Source organism: Gymnoscopelus braueri (assembly GCF_963280865.1).
Source record: "Gymnoscopelus braueri genome assembly, chromosome: 17".
Classification (NCBI taxonomy): Eukaryota; Metazoa; Chordata; class Actinopteri; order Myctophiformes; family Myctophidae; genus Gymnoscopelus; species Gymnoscopelus braueri.
Genome location: NC_137617.1, coordinates 7,461,291 through 7,481,410, shown reverse-complemented (window position 1 = coordinate 7,481,410; position 20,120 = coordinate 7,461,291). Strand labels below are relative to the sequence as shown.

General features: G+C 39.9%; 2 protein-coding genes across 2 annotated transcripts in view; both read right to left on the bottom strand.

The window, feature by feature from the left end:
* The window catches only part of LOC308104048 (uncharacterized protein), a 10,506-nt gene extending 5,699 nt beyond the window's left edge, over positions 1 to 4,807 (bottom strand). The window contains exons 1-3 of the mRNA XM_080454309.1: positions 4,593 to 4,807; positions 988 to 1,281; positions 514 to 780 (exon numbers count right to left, since the gene is read on the bottom strand). Of these exons, the coding sequence (XP_080310435.1) occupies positions 514 to 780; positions 988 to 1,281; positions 4,593 to 4,671 (640 nt within the window). The 5' untranslated portion in view covers positions 4,672 to 4,807. The remainder of the gene's footprint in view (positions 1 to 513; positions 781 to 987; positions 1,282 to 4,592) is intronic.
* Positions 4,808 to 7,251: 2,444 nt separating this feature from the next.
* On the bottom strand, positions 7,252 to 10,760 carry LOC308104054 (uncharacterized protein). Its single transcript, XM_080454319.1, has 4 exons — positions 10,695 to 10,760; positions 10,166 to 10,522; positions 8,946 to 9,131; positions 7,252 to 7,785 (listed from the first exon to the last, which is right to left on the bottom strand). The coding sequence occupies exons 1-4, from the start codon at positions 10,729 to 10,731 to the stop codon at positions 7,739 to 7,741; spliced, it is 627 nt and encodes a 208-aa protein (XP_080310445.1). The 5' UTR covers positions 10,732 to 10,760; the 3' UTR covers positions 7,252 to 7,738.
* Positions 10,761 to 20,120: the final 9,360 nt, after the last annotated feature.

Below are 20,120 nucleotides of genomic sequence, written 5' to 3'. Positions count from 1 at the left end.
AATAAAAAGACAGAGAAGCCTTTGTTATTACAGGGTCTAGTTTAATCTACAGTGTGTGTGTGTGTGTGTGTGTGTGTGTGTGTGTGTGTGTGTGTGTGTGTGTGTGTGTGTGTGTGTGTGTGTGTGTGTGTGTGTGTGTGTGTGTGTGTGTGTGTGTGTGTGTGTGTGTGTGTGAAATTTGCCCTGCTAACACAAAAGGTGTGGCCAACTTTCTAATACATTAGGAATGCTAGGAAGATTGAGGTCCAAATATATAAACTGTTGTCCCTCAGTTATGTGTTTAGTGCATATACATTTTATTTCTGTGGTGTTAATGATTTTAAAATGTGATGAATTGTAAAAGTGCAGCAATGAACTATCATTTCTTTACAGTTGCAGCATCAATGGAGGAATCAAACACATAGAGCTGATATAGGAATAAGAACTAATCTTCACAGTGTGGCACATTCTCTTCCAATAAAACTGTAAAATGTATTGAGATGGCATAACAGACAACAAGAAACACCAACATACCGTTTACATACAAGGGGTTGTCACTGGGATCACTCTGCTCCTCACTGACTGGGTTCTTCATTTCACAGAAGACTTTTTCAACCTTCCATTCTTCATCATTGGTAATAGTCCAGTTCTGTCCAGACTCCATCCATTCACCTTTATCTTTCTTCCAGCGATAGGTGACTGGACCTGAATCTGTGATGTTTCCTTCACAGACCACTGAGCAGGTGGTAGATCGAGGTGAACAAGGTGGTCTGTAAACCACTGATGGCTTTGGGACATTCTCTGTTATGAGAAAGAATGAACACAACTCAGAAACTCATTGAAAACACCCCTTACCAGGTGGGGCTGTTGTCTTTCACACACTTCTTGGAAGAGTTGATTACTTTCTTTTCTCTTCTGGTGACATATCAGAAAATACAGAAGTGCATTCAAATGAATAAATGAATGAATGAGTGAAAGCAGCCTTCACAGGACACAATTCATACGTACTGATCACCATAACATTGTAGGGCTTGTCCTCCGGGTTCTGATTTACAACAATGAAATATTTTCCATTGTCTTCTTTGGTCATATTTCTGATGACAATGACTCTGGTTTCTTTATCCAGTTCTGTGCGACCTTCATATGTCCCATCATATACTTTGTCTTTAGCAGGCGTGCTCCAATCCCACTCTGCCACCAAAGTTTGGCCTGAGGGTAGCTGTTTCCATAGGGCGACAGTGGTGATGTTGGAATTTGATTTTAGAGGTATTTCAAGGCATCCTTCCAATGGTATGTATTCCACTGTGTAGAGAAAATTATTTCAGTCAGTTAAAGGGTATTTAACTTTAAAACACTTCTAGGGTCATTTTAACTTATCTACTCCGGCTTTTGGGTGCACCCCAGACAGTTAGTAGTTGCTTGATAAATATTTGATATTAATTTGGTCAGACTCGGCCCCCTCCTATATAAACCCATTGTAACTTCAAACTCTATATTCCTTCTTCTTTTTTCTAGATTATTTTTTAGGCTTTTATGCCTTTATTGATAGGACAGTAGGTTGACAGGAAATGGGTAGAGAGATGGGGAGTGACATGCAGTAAAGGCCGTCGGGATCGGGACTCGAACCCGCGACACGCTGTCAGGCTACACTGAGCCTAGGTGCCTGGACCGCTATGCGAGTGGCCCAGGCCAACTCTATCTTTTTTATGACGATCAAAAAACACATCCCTGGTTCTGGTGACTGATTTCAAAATATTTTTAAATAATTGTAAAATTAAATTAAATTAAATAGTATTTAAACAGCTCTGTTAACAGTAAAATACAATGTCATGTGTTTCAGTAATGTACTCTATTGTTTTAATCTGGCAAACTGGCTTATTCAGTTTGCCAGCTTCATACAAGTCTGAGGACTGAGGTGGCAACTCTAAACTCTAAACTCTACTACAGTAGGTCACATCTTGAAACCCAATGCAGAAATATGCAAAATAGGTTATGCCTATGATGCATTTTATCAGCAGACATCATATTGTCGTATTCGCAGTCCACTGCACAGCCGACTCTAATGAAATAGGAGGAAACAAGGAGACTTGTGTCTAACCGGTTCTACATCAGCTTGTAGATCGGCTACTTTCACATTGGATTGTAGATTGGCTATTTTCGTCATTCGGCGTATGGATACATTGGAAATTGCAATAGCATGCCGTGGAGCAACAAGTTGATGTCAAGGATCAAGGCAGGCCTCAAGCAGGCCTCAGAAGGACTGAGGAGTTTTGAGTTCTGACGTAGAAGGAGAAGAGACAACTGCTGCCTACACATCTGACACCAGAGGTAACCAAAGAGAAGAAGCTGGAAAGGGAAGAAGCTGGGAAAGTGAAGACTCAACGTAGTCTCGTAACTGCAGCAGCACAGAATTCAGAGTTGCACTGAAGCAATGAGAGTCAATCAACAGTACATGAGAGAGCTAGTGTGTGTGAAACATAATCTGAACCATTCAATGACTAATGTGATGTATTATTGTAATCTGGTTAGATTATTTTCTTTATGATGTGTATTGTCACTGATTATAGATGTAAAGCAGTTCTAGTAGAATCTGTGTATTAATGTGTATTGTCACTAATAACAATGTAATGCATGTCTAGTTGAAACTAAATGTGTGTCACTGCTGAAGTTAGAAGCACTGGTAAGATGGTCCTATTTGTAATAGTAAACAACAGATAACAGTCAGATCTGAATGTGTGTAACCATAGCTGCGGTGTCTGTTAACTGTGTAAGGTGAGTTTTCTGCTAGGGAAGCTATGTCATGGTAGACAATGGGGATTCCCAAACATTGTTAGAGAGTCACACTGCCTGAAGAGGCTGTGGAATTTCAAAACATGTGGTGTCTGACATCATGTAGCAGTAGCGAGGTCACAATGGCACAGTTAACTGTAACCATAAACCATGACATGGTGAGCACAGTAACCTTGAATGTTTGAAAGGTTAAACGTTCAATGCCATAGTATTATTATGACTTTAAATACAGTTCAAGGTAGTGGGATTTTAAACATGACACAGGTGCAAGGTCATGGTGTCTGGGTCATAGACAGTAACCATGAACATTGTCACTTTCATATTTGACACACTGACTTAACCCAGTGATTTGGGGGTCAGGAGACTGGGAGGAGACTAAGCTATTTTAAGATGATGTAATGGTTAGTAATGATGACTAAGAGGCAGGTGATAGATAGGAAGGAGGTAGAAGGAAGGGAGATTCCAACCCAGAGGAGGATGAGTCGTAGAGGAGGCAACCACTGCCATACTTATAATATTTTTCCGAATTTCGCAGCTCTGTCAGTAGCCCTGAAAAGTCAAGTTTTGACATGACGGGACGCCCTGAAAGTAACATTTTGAGGGCATTTTGTGTTTGTGTGTGTGTGTGTGTGTGTGTGTGTGTGTGTGTGTGTGTGTGTGTGTGTGTGTGTGTGTGTGTGTGTGTGTGTTTGTCTCAGATAACAGTACCAAGTAAGGATGGGGAGCAACGGTGTGCCTGTGTCCCCTGACGTGGGTGTGACTATTGTTATGGTAGACCCCTGACCAGTGTTTTTGCCAAGTTTGGTGCGAATCGGAGTAACGGTGCGCCTCGCAAGTGTGGTTTTGTATGCACACACACACACACACACACACACACACACACACACACACACACACACACACACACACACACACACACACACACACACACACACACACACACACACATTTATATAGGCTATATATAATAAAAACTAGGATGACCCCCCTCTGAACAGCAATGCAGCAGTTCATCTAGCATCAACACCTTCCATCACTGCCCTCATAGGTCAACTGTCAACAACCACCATGCAGCAGCTAGTGGGTTAGTTTAGGTAGCTAAAGTATACATAATTTATTATATATAATTTAGCTACCGTTACGTTATTTTAGTCCTGATATTTATTTTTATATTGTTTTATAGGATTTATATTTTATAATATTTATTTAATATTGAGCAGCACAAATTCAAGAAACAAAGTTATAGGCCCTATGTATTTAACATAACACCAGATAACATTACAGTGCAATCACATAATAAAGTGTATTAATAGCCTAGACTAGACATTAATGAGGCCCTCAATGTACAGTAGGCTATGCTACATTTGGTCTGGGATAATCGATTAGGATCAATTGGTGCTTCAGAATCTCTAAATATGGCAATTAAATATGATATCTGTCAACATAAGCAGTTTTCGTAAGCATTTTTAAATGCTCACAACATTTCACTTCACTGCCTTATCGTGGTCTAAATCAGCAGCACTGAAACGCATGCTGAGTGTAGGCCTATAGGCAACTATTTGCAGGCTATTGTCAGAACCTTGTGTAGTCTATAAAACGAATTGTCCAATCATCATAATGAATAGCCATCCATAGGCTATAATATTCTGAGTCGGACACAGCCTTAAAGTAAACTATGATGTTTCTAATTCATAGGTACATCATGGTATAGGATATAAGGTGAAAAACAATATGAAGGGGGAAAACTATCAAGTCAAGTGATGAATATTGGGTTATTAGCCTATATCTTCCTGCGCCAAGTAGACTAGTGAAGTGTTACTTACTTAATGAAGCCATGCTGAGTCCAGCTGCTGCCAAGACACACCACAACGGAGCTCTCAGGATGATCATGGTTTTGTCCATACAGAGTATCCTAATTAGGCGTATAAAGGACAGTTGCTTATACGGATCGCACGCAAATGAATTAATAACTTTTCAAAATACACAACATCCTATAAAGGCGGCTTGGTTAAACTGTTACTATGACGTCATGCTGCTGCTGGAATATCAAGGGTAAGAGTGGGCTGGCGCTCCAGCAGGTGTGCAAATGGCATTGGTTACCGTGATTTGCAGCAGCGTTGCCATATTATGCGATAGAAATAAGCAACCATGTCTAGGAACACAAGCCCAAAAGAAGTGAGGCAGAGGTGCCCACTGAGTGAGTGGGCCCCACTCGTCCAATGCATATAGGCCCAGTTATCCTGGTGCCCACCTCTCCAGGTGCCCACTCATCCAGGTGCCCAGTTATCTCCACCCCTAACCCTACGTGCCTAATCGTCCAGGTGCCCACATGTCCATAGTGCCCACTCGTCCAAGGTGCCCCAGATGGTCCCTAGTGCCCAGATGGTTTTGGTGCCCACCTATCCTGTTACCCACATGAGCACTTCAAATTTGAAGTGCTAATTTTCAAATAGCCGATGCATATATGCATCGGCTATTTGAAAATAGACGATCTACAAGCTCACAACGCCTCGCATCTTTCAGATTAATCTTGAAAGAAATGTGACATTGACATGAACATATTTGAGAACCACTGGTTTAAACAACATTGTTTACAAAACAAGCCCAAAAACCTGCAACCCGCAACTACCAATATTGTGAAGCAACTTTACATAAAAAGAAGCCCAAAGTCGCTTATAATAAGCGGACATGGCAACACTGATTTGTCGACGCACAAATACACACGGAACACGTAGCCTAGGGTGTGCCAGTCTTTGAATTCCCCGACCTTTCAAGTTTTGCAATATATCTAGTCAGTGAGTGATAAGCTGTGGTGGAAAAAGTACTGCATTTTTTTAGTTAAGTAATATCAATAGTAGGCCTACTGCCATGCAGAAACACTCTATTACAAGTAAAAGTCCGGTAATAAAAATGTACTTGAGTAAAAGTAGGCCTACAAAAGCAATGGCATCAAAATATACTTAAAAGTACCAAAAGTAAAAGTAACCTACTCACTATACAGAATGTTCCGTTTCACAAGGTATCATATTATGTATTAAATCGAATGGTATTCAAATCTTTTGAAAATAGCAGATCTACAAGCTCCACATGCGTGGTGTCATGTTGTGAGCTTGTAGTCGATCGGCTATTTTCAAATAGCTAAAGTTTAAATAGGGCTTAAGTGGTTACTGAATGTTTTGTAATAATAATTCAAATCTACAAAACTAACTAGTAGCCTAACTAGTAAGTTTTCAATTAATTGTGGTAGCAGAGGCCTATATATCGAGGTATATGATTTTAAAAAATTAATATTTGGTCACATCATCCAGCACTATTTTTGTATTAATTGTTGTCATATGTATTCTGTATTATAAATGCTTATTTATGTTGTATTAATTAAAATCTATTAAACTGTAGGCCTACTGTATTCTTGCCTGATATGAATGTTAAAATCAGTGAGAAATAAATTACACTTTGCTAACACAGTATGACCTCAAAATCACTGTAGCATAGACATGAAATATACTGTTAGTCTGTGTTGAAGTCTACACAGCTGATAGCCTAATAGACCACGACTGTTTTAAATTTAAAACACAAAACATGTTTTAAATTAGAACAAAGTAAAAAAAAAAAATTGAATATCTATGATTAAATTAAGATTATAATATGTTTTAGAGTAGGCTATAATCATTGGATTAATACATTAAGTGGGCTAAAGAAATGCTATTGGTCCAAATTGATCCCAATGAAGCCTATAAAACCTTTGTTTTATGGGATATATTGCTTGTATTCAGCTCCTACTTTAATTTCTGTGTTCCTCAGCTATGACACATGTTTTGACATTTCTGGATTTTTTTTCTTCCCTGTAACACACAATACTGACACTCTGGTAATGCTCATAAAAGAGTGGGTGAAATTAATTGTGAAAGCTTCCCCTCTACTTTCAATTAAAATAAATAATAAGAATAAGAGTGAAATCAAAAGCGCAATCACTCTCTGAATTTGCACTCCACCAAAGGCCAAATGGACAAAACACACCCCATGGGCGCAGATGTGCAAGCAGGCCTAGATTTCTTTATTTTTTTTTTAATCATGATAATTAATCAACATATCAGCACTAGACACCGTTGTAAAGGTCAAGTAACAAAATAAGGAGAGCGACCAATTACAAATCCTTTATTGTATTGGCTAATGCATTACAAGAAAGTTAAAAATGCACCTACACATTGAGGCAGACAGCCTTCATCAGGGTGACTAAACTTTAGTGAGGAACAAATAAGTCTATATAGGAAACAAGATCTTATAGGCTCATTACCATACTAGATTGAGCAGGTGAACACACACACACACACACACACACACACACACACACACACACACACACACACACACACACACACACACACACACACACACACACACACACACACACACACACACACACACACCACACACACACACCACACACACACACACACACACACACACACACACACACACACACACACACACGTTCCACTAGAGGTCAGGAGCATACCGTATATATATTATATGTTAAAAAACATAGTTAAAAGTGATGTGACATGTTGTCTTTGTAATAAATGACAGACATTCAGTTAAAATTAGGCTATCAAGCTATAAGTATCCATACCATCTTGTGGTTGTGATAAATGACGCGTGTTCAGTTAAAAGTATGTGATCACAAGTGTTAAATGTTAAAAGTAGATGTTGAATTATTGTAGTGGAGTAAAAATTACAATAGCTGCCTCTGAGATGCAGTGGAGTAGAACTAGGATTAAAGTATTGAAAATGGAAATACTCAAGTACAGTAAAAGTACAGTACTTGAGTAAATGTATTTAGTTATTTTTTCACCATGGATTCTGTATCCATTAACTTAGAATGCCAATTTTAAAGCAGAATGAATACTCAAATGTCAGTGACAAAGACAAAACAGCCAGAGATTGTCGGGTCACAGTTGATCACTCAAGTTCAGTTGGTTCTCCTCTGAAGTTCTTCTCTCTTGTTACGGTTGTACCCTGGTTACAACATTAAGACAAATGAGAGAACAGGCCAATCTATTTGACTGAAATATAAACCATATCAATATTATTCATGCAAGCACGTTTTTATCATACTGATCACATTCACAATACTCATTTTATCAACTGTTTTGTTCGTTAGAAACAGAGAGCGAGAGAGAGAGAGAGAGAGAGAGAGAGAGAGAGAGAGAGTAATTATTATGAACCAAGTCAAATGCCTCATACAGTATGAATATTACAATTGGCAAATAAACTGATTATTATAAGAAACAGCAGGAGGCAGCACAGTTTTTTCTATCTCTATTCTTATTTAAAGTTTCACCTTAAATCTATAATGTGTGTGTGTCTCCCCTAAACTGTCTCCCTCTCAGCTGTCTATCACTTGAAGCGAGGGCTAGTTTATGTGTGTGTGTGTGTGTGTGTGTGTGTGTGTGTGTGTGTGTGTGCGTGTGTGCGTGCGTGCGTGCGTGCGTGCGTGCGTGCGTGCGTGCGTGTGCAGCCTGATCGCCAGAGAATTAGTATACATTGCACGGATCCAGTGCGCGTCATTCCGTTCTAGAAACCCCGAAATTCTGTGCATATGTACGTCGAGTCCCACGGTGGGTGTAACCAGTCGCAACCCTGAAAAACCCGGAAGCAGAGCAGTCCCCACAACAAAATTTACGATTCTGTGCCTATCGGTACATAACTCAAACGGCGCTGAGTAGGCACAAGGGAATGTCGCAACGTTCGGGACGGCAACTCGCTCGCTTTAGCTCGCTCGGTGGCCCCTTACGTGGCGACAATTCCCTTAAGACTGCGCGCCTCCGAAATGGTTTAGTCACAATGGGGGAGATGCGAGGCTGTTATGCCACGGAATTTCGGGTTTTTCCGTGTCTATTCACGGAATTTCAAAAACGTTCAAAGAGAACATTTCCTCTGGCGATCGGGTTGGTGTGTGTGTGTGTGTGTGTGTGTGTGTGTGTGTGTGTGTGTGTGTGTGTGTGTGTGTGTGTGTGTGTGTGTGTGTGACTGTAAAAAGTACAATATATAAAGTATTGAATGGAAATGGAAATACTCAAGTAAAATAAAAGCACCTCAAAACTGATCTTCAGTACAGTACTTGAGTAGTATATACTTGATGTTGATGTTACTTTCCACCACTGATGTTGACCTACCACCACAGATGGTTCCTATATAGTAGGCACAGGGCAGCAGGAGAAGATTCATCGCTCTGGAGAGAACCAACAGGAGCCAGCTCATACCACAGTCACTGCTGTTACTGGCGTTACTGTTGCCACTGCTGTTGCTGCTCACACTGCTGTCACAGTTGCAGACACGGTCACCAAGGTTAAGAGATTTGTCTGTTCATAATGGATGAATAATGACATGTGGTGTTAGTAGGCTACAGTACATTTCTACTACAAACTAGTCCAGCGATGCCCAACCTGTGGGCTGTGATGATATTACAAGTGGGCCCCCACATAATGAATATGAAAAGATTAATATAAAAACATTGTCATGGTATTTCTTTCTTTAAAACCTTGAAAAATGTTTCAGTGTGATACCGATACATAGAAACTAAGTATACTATAATTCTATTGATCCAAACCCGCACACAATCAATTGATTGCTGAAAATGCACACAACCTACCCATCTGACCACTTAAAGGTAGGGTAAGTGGTTTTTGGTATATATATATTTTTTGTTAAAAAGGTTAAAGTACTATATTCTGATAGTATTCATTGCTACAGAGCGTTTGTTCGGTCACAGGGGTCTCTCCAGCTCTTTAGTAAACAGAATATACATTTTCAGGTAGGTGACATATTTTAAGCCAATCAGGAGAGAGTACTGAACATGCATTTTCTGTTTAATAAAGAGCTGGAGAGACACTCTATAGTAATGAGTACTATCAGAATATAGAGCTACTTAACACTTATTTTAACCAAAGTAAATCACTTACCCTACCTTTAACATAAGTGGTCAGTTGGGTATTATTCCAAAAGTTGTTGTTGAAAAGTTGTAACATGGTAAATATACTATATTAATTTCTAGTGAGTAAAATGCACAATCTGCCATAAAATGCAGATAAAAAACTGTTCTACATTGTTCAGACCCAAATCCACCACAGGTCTCCACTCTTCAAAAAAGGCAAAGGGCTTCTCAGTGTCCCAGTCTCGTACCAGGTTTAGAGTCACTATTTGTAGGCCTATTGTAATTATGCTGTGTCAATCAGATTGGGAATACAGAATTAATTTTAAAATATAACATTTTTATAAATTATGGACATGTCTTGTCCGCAACCATAAATTGATTAGTCTACTATTTTTTCCTGAAATTACACCTCTGCATCCGATAGTACATATGAATGGATACATGAAAGGAAGCGTTACTTACTGAATGAAATCCTTGTGGTGACGTTGCCATATTTGTAGGATTTTTTGTAGGTTTCAACTTTTTCCTCCACAGACCAATGCTTGGTTCCACAGTAATAGAGACCAAGGTCAGAATCAGTTACATTCTCTATCAGAAGATCAGAGGATTCACTAGATTTGTTATACTTTAAATTAGAAGGGGGATTTTGTTCATTAATTTCAAGAGTAGGTTGGTTTTTATGAGAGCAGTTTCTGAACCACACTATGGGAACTCCAGGTGGCTTTTTGCAGTCACAGGAGAGAGTGATGTTGTCTCCTGGTCTGACTGTCAACTCCTCTTCTAATCCAAAGACCCCATCCTGACTGATGTAAATGACACCTGGAACATAAAAACAATAAGCAATAAAATGAACCGCATCATACAGTACAACACACTTTGGTAACGCCACAGTAAAAGAAGACAACCCATTCAAAAGAATACACACAATAAATAACTACCTAAGAATGAAAATAATTCATATCAAATTTCAATAAAAATACCTCAAGTTTACCTAGTAGAGCAGCTAAAATCAGATGCAGCGTTGCCATGTCTGATGGTGGAACGAAGTTGACAGTGACAAAGCTCTTTGACACTGATGTCAAATATCATATGCAGACGGACTTCTACTAAACGATAAACAAATTGTGATTGGTTGGCTGAGTGGAAAGTTTTCATGTTGTGGTTCTTTTCTATGACAACAGAGCAGTATGAAGCTTTGCACCTTTTTGTGGTCAGTGTTTTAACATGCAGCGAAACAAACAAAAATAAACTCTCCACCCCTCAGTCCTAACTAAATACCACATGTTCCATTGTATATTAATACTAATCCTGGCTGACTGATCCTTTGTGGCCCACTCAATACTTTTGGCTTATATGGCCAAAATGGCTCTAGATTCGAAAAATGGGCCAACTGAGACCGGGTACACCCCCGCATTCCTAAACCCCCCCACTTATACACCCCCCCATTCCGAAAACCCCCCCCCCCCACTCCTACACCCCCCCACTCCGAATTTTTTTTTCGGAATGGGGGGGTGTAGGAGTGGGGGGGTTTTGAAATTTTGAAATAAACCCTGCCATTCCGAAAAATAGATATAAAAAAAAAATATATATAATTTTTATTTATTTTTTTTTCTTTTGCGGGGCTCCCCCAAGTTTGGGAGCCCGGCAAAAAAAAATGTTTTTTTTTTTTTTTTTTTTTCAATAGAAAAAAAAAACCGAGGAGGGAGTATTAATATATTAAAGTATTCTGGCGCAGCTGTTCACCCCCCCCACCTGCGTGACCCCCCCCCCCCCCCACCGGGACCCCCCCCGGACCCCCCCCCCCAGGCCCAAGGTGTCACTCATAATAATTTTATATTTTGCGCTTTGACACAGAGCGGTTGAGATTTCATTAAGCCAGATCTTTGTCAATTTTACTTGAATTCTTATCATTTTAATGTTTATATGATCTGTAAAATGTAGATTTTCATTTGGTAGCAGTCATGCATTTATTGTAATTTATTATAATGTATTTCTTATTTTCTGTCATTTATTTCCACGCACGTAACATTATCTGTCTGTCTGTCTGTCTGTCTGTCTGTCTGTCTGTCTGTCTGTCTGTCTGTGTGTGTGCGTGCGTGTGCGCACAGACAGACAGACAGACATCTTTCCTCTACAAATGAGACTAACAAGTCAGTCGAATCCCATGCTATGAGCTTGTAGATCTGCTGTTTTTGAAAGCATCAGAATCACGTGCGCGTGGAGGGAGCGCACACGCGCGCAATATTAAAGTCTTCTGGCGCAGCTGTTCACCCCCCCCCCCCCCCCACCGGGACCTATCTATCTATCTATATATCCATCTATCTATCTATCCATCTATCCATCTATCTATCTATCATTCATCTGTCACAAGGCTTTTCAGCCCAAGGACCCCCTAGCTGCCGTCCACTCATCAGTGGGCTGATTGGCACAGTATTAAAGCAACGCACCTCCAAACACAGTTAGCTGTCTGTCTCTCCACACTGGTCTATTATCAGTCCAGGCTGGCCTGTTGGGCCCGCCTGTGTTCTCATCGCGCATTAGCGCAGGTATGTCTCTCCATCTTGCTGTTTATGCAATTGTCTTATGCTGCGTAGTGCATGGTCTTGAACTTGACCATGAGCGTTTGTGTCCTTTGTAGCCCTGGTGTGTCAACCCATCTTGTTGGCGTTTTGCGCCGGGCGTGCAGTGCTTCATGCTGCACAACGGGTACGTTGGTGGTCCTCCTTCTCCGCAGTATAGCAAGTTAATTTCAGGCACTATAATAACCATGGCCCTTTATTATTACAGTTTGTCTCCTACCGGTGTTCGCCGCTGCAGGCAGTCCATTGTGGCTTACGCCTTTGCTGCACCGCGGTACGTGACTGTCTCTCTCTGCTCCTGTCACCCGTCTTAATGAATATTAGTATTATACTGTAAATGGTAGAATGACACGGCCGTTTGTCCTTTCGGGCACCGTGATACTCCACTGCTGCTTTGCGGGTTTCCAATAACCCACGCATTAAGAACCCTCTCACACTGATAATCCATTCTGAGGTTCCCCTCCAGCTGAGCTTATGCCCTTATATGGGTGAACGTATTCTTTTCTGACGCATTGGTCCACACTCTCAGGCTCACAGCCAGCCTCCCTGTTTATTTTGTTTTAGTGTTATTGCTTATTTTGTTATTGTTTATTTAGTGTTGTTTCTTTGGTTTGGTTTATTTTCATGAGATTGTAGGCCTACAGACGGCATTCTATTATAACTTGCAGCACTGGCCCTATAGGCAAATAGATTTTATTAAGTGCATTGCCCGATTGTTTTTTTCTTATTAAATGTTTTGTTACTTTTATTATTGATGAGATTACCCTGTTACCATTATTACAATAAAGCTTTTTGTACTTTTTACTTTTCTGCCTTTTTATAATTGTACAACGAACTTGTGTGAGGAGTAATATATGTTCAGGTGGTTGGTTTACATTATAAATATTTCCTGGGGTGCTACTCCCCAGGTGTTGGCTATATTATATAATTATTCATACCGCCCTGCTACACTTGCATGCATGTATGAGGTGGGTTAATAATTATTTGAATAAAAGTATATTTTCAGCTCATTCTGTTCAGTCCATAAATGTTGTGTTCAGAATAATAAAAAACATAGTGTCATTATTATTATTATTATTATTATTATTATTATTAGTAGTAGTAGTATTAAGTTATTATTACTACTACTATTATGCTATTATTACTGTTATTATTATTATTATTATTAGTAGTAGTAGTAGTAGTAGTAGTAGTATTAAGTTATTATTATTACTACTACTATTATGCTATTATTACTGTTATTATTATTATTATTATATTTGTCAGTGTGTTTGTGTGTGTCAGTAAAAAAGGCCAGTAGAGAGAGAGAGAGAGAGAGAGAGAGAGAGAGAGAGAGAGAGAGAGAGAGAGAGAGAGAGAGAGCATGTGTCTCTACAGAGAGAGAGAGCGCACTGGGGTAGAGCGAGCATGTGTCTCTACAGAGAGAGAGAGCGCACTGGGGTAGAGCGAGCATGTGTCTCTACAGAGAGAGAGAGCGCACTGGGGTAGAGCGAGCATGTGTCTCTACAGAGAGAGAGAGCGCACTGGGGTAGAGCGAGCGTGTGTCTCTACAGAGAGAGAGAGCGCACTGGGGTAGAGCGAGCGTGTGTCTCTACAGAGAGAGAGAGCGCACTGGGGTAGAGCGAGCATGTGTCTGTACAGAGAGAGAGAGAGAGAGAGAGAGAGAGAGAGCGTATTTGGGTAGAGTGACTAAATTAACGTGAATTAATGTATCCCCTAGCTGCTAGATTGATATTTAGATCTTAGTTGGTTCAGAGAAACGTGGCACATTTATCAGTACTGATTAATAATAATTATAATATTATAGATAATAATATAATCATAATTCCGAGATGAACTCGATAGATAGAGATAGATAGATATATAGATAGATATATGGGCAAAAGTGACGGTTTTAAGTAACGTCAGGGTTAACTGCGTGTGTTTGTTTGTGCATTATGGCCGCTGACTTTTGAGACAGACAGACAGACAGACACCCAGGCTGTGGTAGATCGGTGGTAGACGTCTGTCTGTCTGTCAAGTTGTGAGCTTGTAGATCGGCTATTTTCAAGCCTATAAAATATGTCTGGAGTGGTTAATATGGCTAATAGTTGACATCTGCAACTGCAAAGTAGCCTAACTACTAGGACTAAAGTGTAGTTAGTTACTTTCATAACTGGCTGAAGTGGACAGTGGTGGAGAAAGTACTCAAAGGTTTTACTTAAGTAAAACATTTGAGTACTTTTTCCACCACTGATGCGTATATTACTTCATGTGAGATGTGACGAGATGTGGGTTAATTAACGAGAAAACATCTGAGGAACCTGAGCATGTGAGCGTCTCTGAGAGTAGGCCTACGTGATTACTGACCCGTCAATCAACGTGCGCGCATTAATAATGATAATAGCATGATAATAATATTTTTTTTATTATTCTGAATACAATATTAATGGACTGAACCTGAATGGTAATAACAAATGACGTTGTGGTCTTGGTCTGATGAACAGCTGCGCCAGAAGACTTTAATATTGCGCGCGTGCGCGCTCCCTCCTCGCGCACGTGATTCTGATGCTTTCAAAAACAGCAGATCTACAAGCTCATAGCATGGGATTCGACTTACTTGTTAGTCTCATTTGTAGAGGAAAGATGTCTGTCTGTCTGTCTGTGCGCACACGCACACACACACACAGACAGACACGCACACACACAGACAGACAGACAGACAGACAGACAGACAGACAGACAGACAGACAGACACCAAAAAATAGCCAATCTACGAGCTCTGTAGCGCGATAGATAGATAGACAGACAGACAGACAGACAGACAGACAGACAGACAGACAGACTAGACAGACAGACAGACAGACAGACAGACAGACAGACAGACAGACAGACAGACAGACAGACAGACAGACAGACAGACAGACAGACAGACAGACAGACAGATAGATAATGTTACGTGCGTGGAAATAAATGACAGAAAATAAGAAATAAATTATAATAAATTACAATAAATGCATGACTGCTACCAAATGAAAATCTACATTTTACAGATCATATAAACATTAAAATGATAAGAATTCAAGTAAAATTGACAAAGATCTGGCTTAATGAAATCTCAACCGCTCTGTGTCAAAGCGCAAAATATAAAATTATTATGAGTGACACCTTGGGCCTGGGGGGGGGGTCCTGGGGGGGTCCCGGTGGGGGGGGGGGGGGCACGCAGGTGGGGGGAGGTGAACAGCTGCGCCAGAATACTTTAATATATTAATACTCCCTCCTCGTTTTTTTTTTCTATTGAAAAAAAAAAAAACTTAATTTTTTTGCCGGGCTCCCAAACTTGGGGGAGCCCAACAAAAAAAAAAAAAAAAAAAAAAAATTATATATATATATTTTTTTTATATCTATTTTTCGGAATGGCAGGGTTTATTTCAAATTTTCAAAACCCCCCCACTCCTACACCCCCCCATTCCGAAAAAAAATTCGGAGTGGGGGGGTGTAGGAGTGGGGGGGGGGGGTTTTCGGAATGGGGGTGTGTATAAGTGGGGGGGTTTAGGAATGCGGGGGTGTACCCACTGAGACCCACTGCTTCAGCGCCTCCAGGCAACGCAGGCAACTATCTGGGGCACAGGGCAATACAGGCCTTCGATAAGGTCAGAAATGAAAGGCTACATACTACTGCTGACCTTTCTGACCTTTTTGGTCATGGGATGTACTAAGCCGTTTTTCAAGACGGGTGAAATATACATTCACCAGACTTTCAAAATCCTCACTGCTTTTACATTTTACATGCAAATACAGGAGTCAATTTAGTTTTATGTGAACAAAAAAGGTAAAATAAATTATTCATGTGAAAATGCTGACCGAGTTTCATGAACGGTACACTTGGTTAAGATTTCAGTTCCTTCATCTTTCTTCAGCTGGGAAAATCGAGACAAATGGTTTGAGGTTTGTCCGAATGTGTCTTTCCAAGTTCCCTTTCTTCACTTCTTCTTCTTCTTCTTCTTCTTCTTTCATGTATCCACAGATGGCCAGCTCAGTGTCGTGCAGCCATGAGCTTGTCTCTGGTCCTAAGTTGAGTTCAGTTCCTTCTTAGATTTTCTCAGCTGGAGAAGTCAAGTCAAAATATGTTTTATTTTTTTCATTAAGTATCTTTCCAAGTTCCCTTTCTTCACCATCACTGCAGGTGTTGCTGATAAACAAAAACATTTCACATGATGAAAAGAAAAAAAGATGATTGTGTGTTTTTTGTCACTGGGTGCAGGTCACCATATAAGGCTATACATACAACTATGTGTCAGGCTTTAAAGCACCCTAGATCATGTCATCATGTACAGTAATTGTTAATAGCTGGCAGATGTTTTGTTTGTTTGTCATCTGTTGCCAAACAGTCAAAGACCAGTGACAGCTTGATAGGCAAAGATAATCAAATGTGATTGACAGTGATTGAGTGCATGTTGATATTCTTATATATTCTGTTATTTGGAATACTCTAATTTGTACTACAAGTAGCTTGAAGATGTGTCTGACCAAAAGCATTAAATGACTTTTGCACAGATCTGAGTGTGTAGAGTAGTTTAGTACTGTTAGCTCCAGCACCTCAGCTAAGACTCCAACCACAGGAGGGGTGAGGTTTTCCTTTTAGAGTGGCACAAGTAAGCTGAAAATCCTCTTTAAATCCAACTGAATACAGTAAAAAAAAAAGAAGAAAAAAATCTGTGTGTGTGTGTGTGTGTGTGTGCGTGCGTGCGTGCGTGCGTGCGTGCGTGCGTGCGTGCGTGCGTGCGTGTGTGTGTGTGTGTGTGTGTGTGTCACATGTGTCAATGTGGTCACAGAAAGTCAGATGGGCTAAGACAGGATATCCTTAGAGCAGTTATTGTAGTTGCTGCAGAGCTGTAGGCTTAACCGTATGCTTAAGCATATTACCAATAAAGAGACTATGATAGTATGATCCTAAAATATATTTTGTACACTAACAAGCTGTTACACAGTTTAGTTTTCATTTGACATTTAAATCTAGCACACAATTATACAAGCATGCATCAAATTGAACACAGTCAGACTTTATTTGCAATGAAATAACACTGGAAAAAATGTGCACGATGATATCCAAAAAGGAGGATGTTATACAGAACAACCCACACAGCAAACCCGTTCATAGATATCCATAAAATCATATTGTTATATTGATGGTAAACCACATCTTACACTGTTCTGAGCTTACAAACTTCAATTTGATGCATTATATGTTCATGGCAATATGTTTTAGCTCATCCAGAGAACTACTTAAACACCTGTTCCTCTGTTGTGAATACGTGGCTATGACACTCAGATTTAAACAGTCAGACATGCATGAGCAAGAATATATAATGTTTAACCAACAGCAGCAAATCCGACCACATCATACTTTAAAAACCAGTGAATTACACAGAGGTAATGTTACGTACATTACATTACATTACATTACATTTCAATGTTATGCACAAAGCATGATGAAACATTAACTCATTGACTGCCAGAGTTAAAACCTCGTTCATAGCAGCCCTTGCCAGCGATTTTCGTGTTTTTTTGTTTCGTTATTTTGTTATTTAATTCACATCTAGAAAGTCTGGCTTGACACTTGAATCGTTTTGATCGTTCCACCACTAGAGTGCAGCACATACCAAGCTTGATCGCCTCTCGATCACACTCGCCCCCTCCCAGACCCACTCACACAGTGAAACACATGAACCGGAAGTGAAATGTCTCAGATTCTGTTATCGGCGAAAATTACTTTGTGATACACAACGGGGATGACTGTTCGTCACCCAGACCATAGATTATAGGAGGGGAGGTCTCCGATCGTTTTTCATAGCGTGTGAAAAACCATTTGTTTCCCTATTATGGTCGAAAATGACTGGGGGGAAAAATGTAAAACCGAAAACGGAACCCAAGTCATGGAACCGGATGCAGTGGTGGTTGAAGTAAGTGGAACCCGAAACTTAGCCTGATTCATAACAGAATAGCGTGATCAGAGCATAAAGATCAATAAAGACCATAGATCGCATTAACGCGATCCTGGCGGCCAAGCGCGCTATTTATTAGATCGCGTTAATGCGATAATGGCGGCCAATGAGTTAAAGCTGCAGTCTGGATCTTATTTTAATGAATAAGACACCATTTCAACCATTTCTTAATACTGTATGGTAGAGTATATTTATACAATATAACTAGTAGGCCTACATCTGTGGTTGAAGGTGTTCTCCCTGTTCTCCCTATTTCCTTGAGAAATGTAGACCCTGGTGTCGGGCAAGGCTATGTAAAGAAGGAAAGGTCATGTTCTAATCTACACCACGGCATATGCCATAGACGCACTCAGTGGGAAACATACTCTGTGCTCTTTAGATACCTCAATAAAATGCAACCCTATCGCCAGAGGAAACATTGTCATTGAAGTTTCTCCAGAAACGTTCAATGACAACTTTTTGGACCACAAAAACGTTACATTTTTAGGTACGTTACATTTCAACATTTAGGTTTATGGTTAGGTTTACGGGTTAAGATTAGGGGTTAGGGTTAGGGTTAAAGTTAGGGTTAAGGTTAAAGTTAGGGTTAAGGTTAGGTTTAGGGTTAAGGTTAGGTTAAGGGTTAGGGTTAGCTCAGGTCCATAGCCTAGAAGGGTTAGGGTTAGGGTTAGGTCCTTAAGGCTATGGGACTTTCGAGCCTTTGTGCCCGCACCACAGGCTGCATAGCCTCTCGTCTGCAGTAAAAATAAAAATACGGTTTTATGGAGTTGAAAGCCAACTCTACTAAGTGGGAACACTCTGAGCCCCCCACCTCATGTCTAAAATACACCTTTTGGCCAAAATGTTAAATATTTTACCGGAAAGAAAACATTATTTAGTTACTCCGCTGCGCCCTCTATCAATGTTTTTTTCTATTGACAAGAACTGTAGAGACATCGACATTACATTACATTACAGTCATTTAGCAGATGCTTCTATCCAAAGCGACTTACAATAAGTGCATTCAACATAGGTAGGCAAGGAAACTACTAATCACCAGGACCCAGTTGCACCACCTCACACTAAGTTCAAACTTAGCCTAGTTATAGCTTAAATGGCTTTTAAAAAACATTTAGACCAGGAAAGTATCTGTGTCATTTTTAGATTTATTTGGCTATTCAAAAATAGCAGATCTACAAGCTCATAGCGCGGCACCGAGTGCCGTGCTATGAGCTTGTAGATTGTAGATCTGTTATTTTTTTTTTAAATAGTGACAATTTGTGCAAATCTTTAAATATATATTTATTTATTTTTAACATTTGTAACATATTTTTGTTCCAGGGACCCCCAGAAGCAAAGATTTGAGTTTGCACACATTTTCACGATTTTTCAAAAATAGCAGATCTACAAGCTCATAGTGCGGCACTCGGTGCCGCGCTATGAGCTTGTAGATCTGCAATTTTTGAATAGCCAAAGAAATCTAAAATGACAGAGATGCGTCCCTGGATTGAATGGTTTAAGCTATAACTAGGCTAAGTTTGAACTTAGTGTGAGGTGGTGCAACTGGCTCCTGGAAGTCTTAAGTGCATTCTAAAACAAGCAACTAAGAGTACCTAGCACTAAGGTAAAAGTGCAATATATCAGCTACCTACTTTCTTAAACAGTTGAGACAAGTAGGAAAATCAAATGAGCAAGAGCTAAAACAAATAAGTATTGAATACACAAGTTCCAATAAGACAAGAGCTCGTACAACTAATTAGGCAAGGCAACAAGTAGGCAAGGCAAAGAGGAAGGGTAGTGCTTCCTGAAGAGGTGGGTTTTCATTTGACATTTAAATCTAGCACACAATTATACAAACATGCATAAAAAAAAAAT

What these genes read in the sequence shown, in the direction of transcription:
- LOC308104054 (XM_080454319.1), bottom strand. Translation starts at nt 10,731, where the DNA reads ATGGCAACGCTGCATCTGATTTTAGCTGCTCTACTAG. An exon ending in CACCACAAGGATTTCATTCA is followed by an intron (nt 9,132 to 10,165) that starts GTAAGTAACGCT and finishes CATTATGAACAG; the next exon opens with ACAAATCTCTTAACCTTGGT. An exon ending in TATAGGAACCATCTGTGGTG is followed by an intron (nt 7,786 to 8,945) that starts GTAGGTCAACAT and finishes TGTTGTAACCAG; the next exon opens with GGTACAACCGTAACAAGAGA.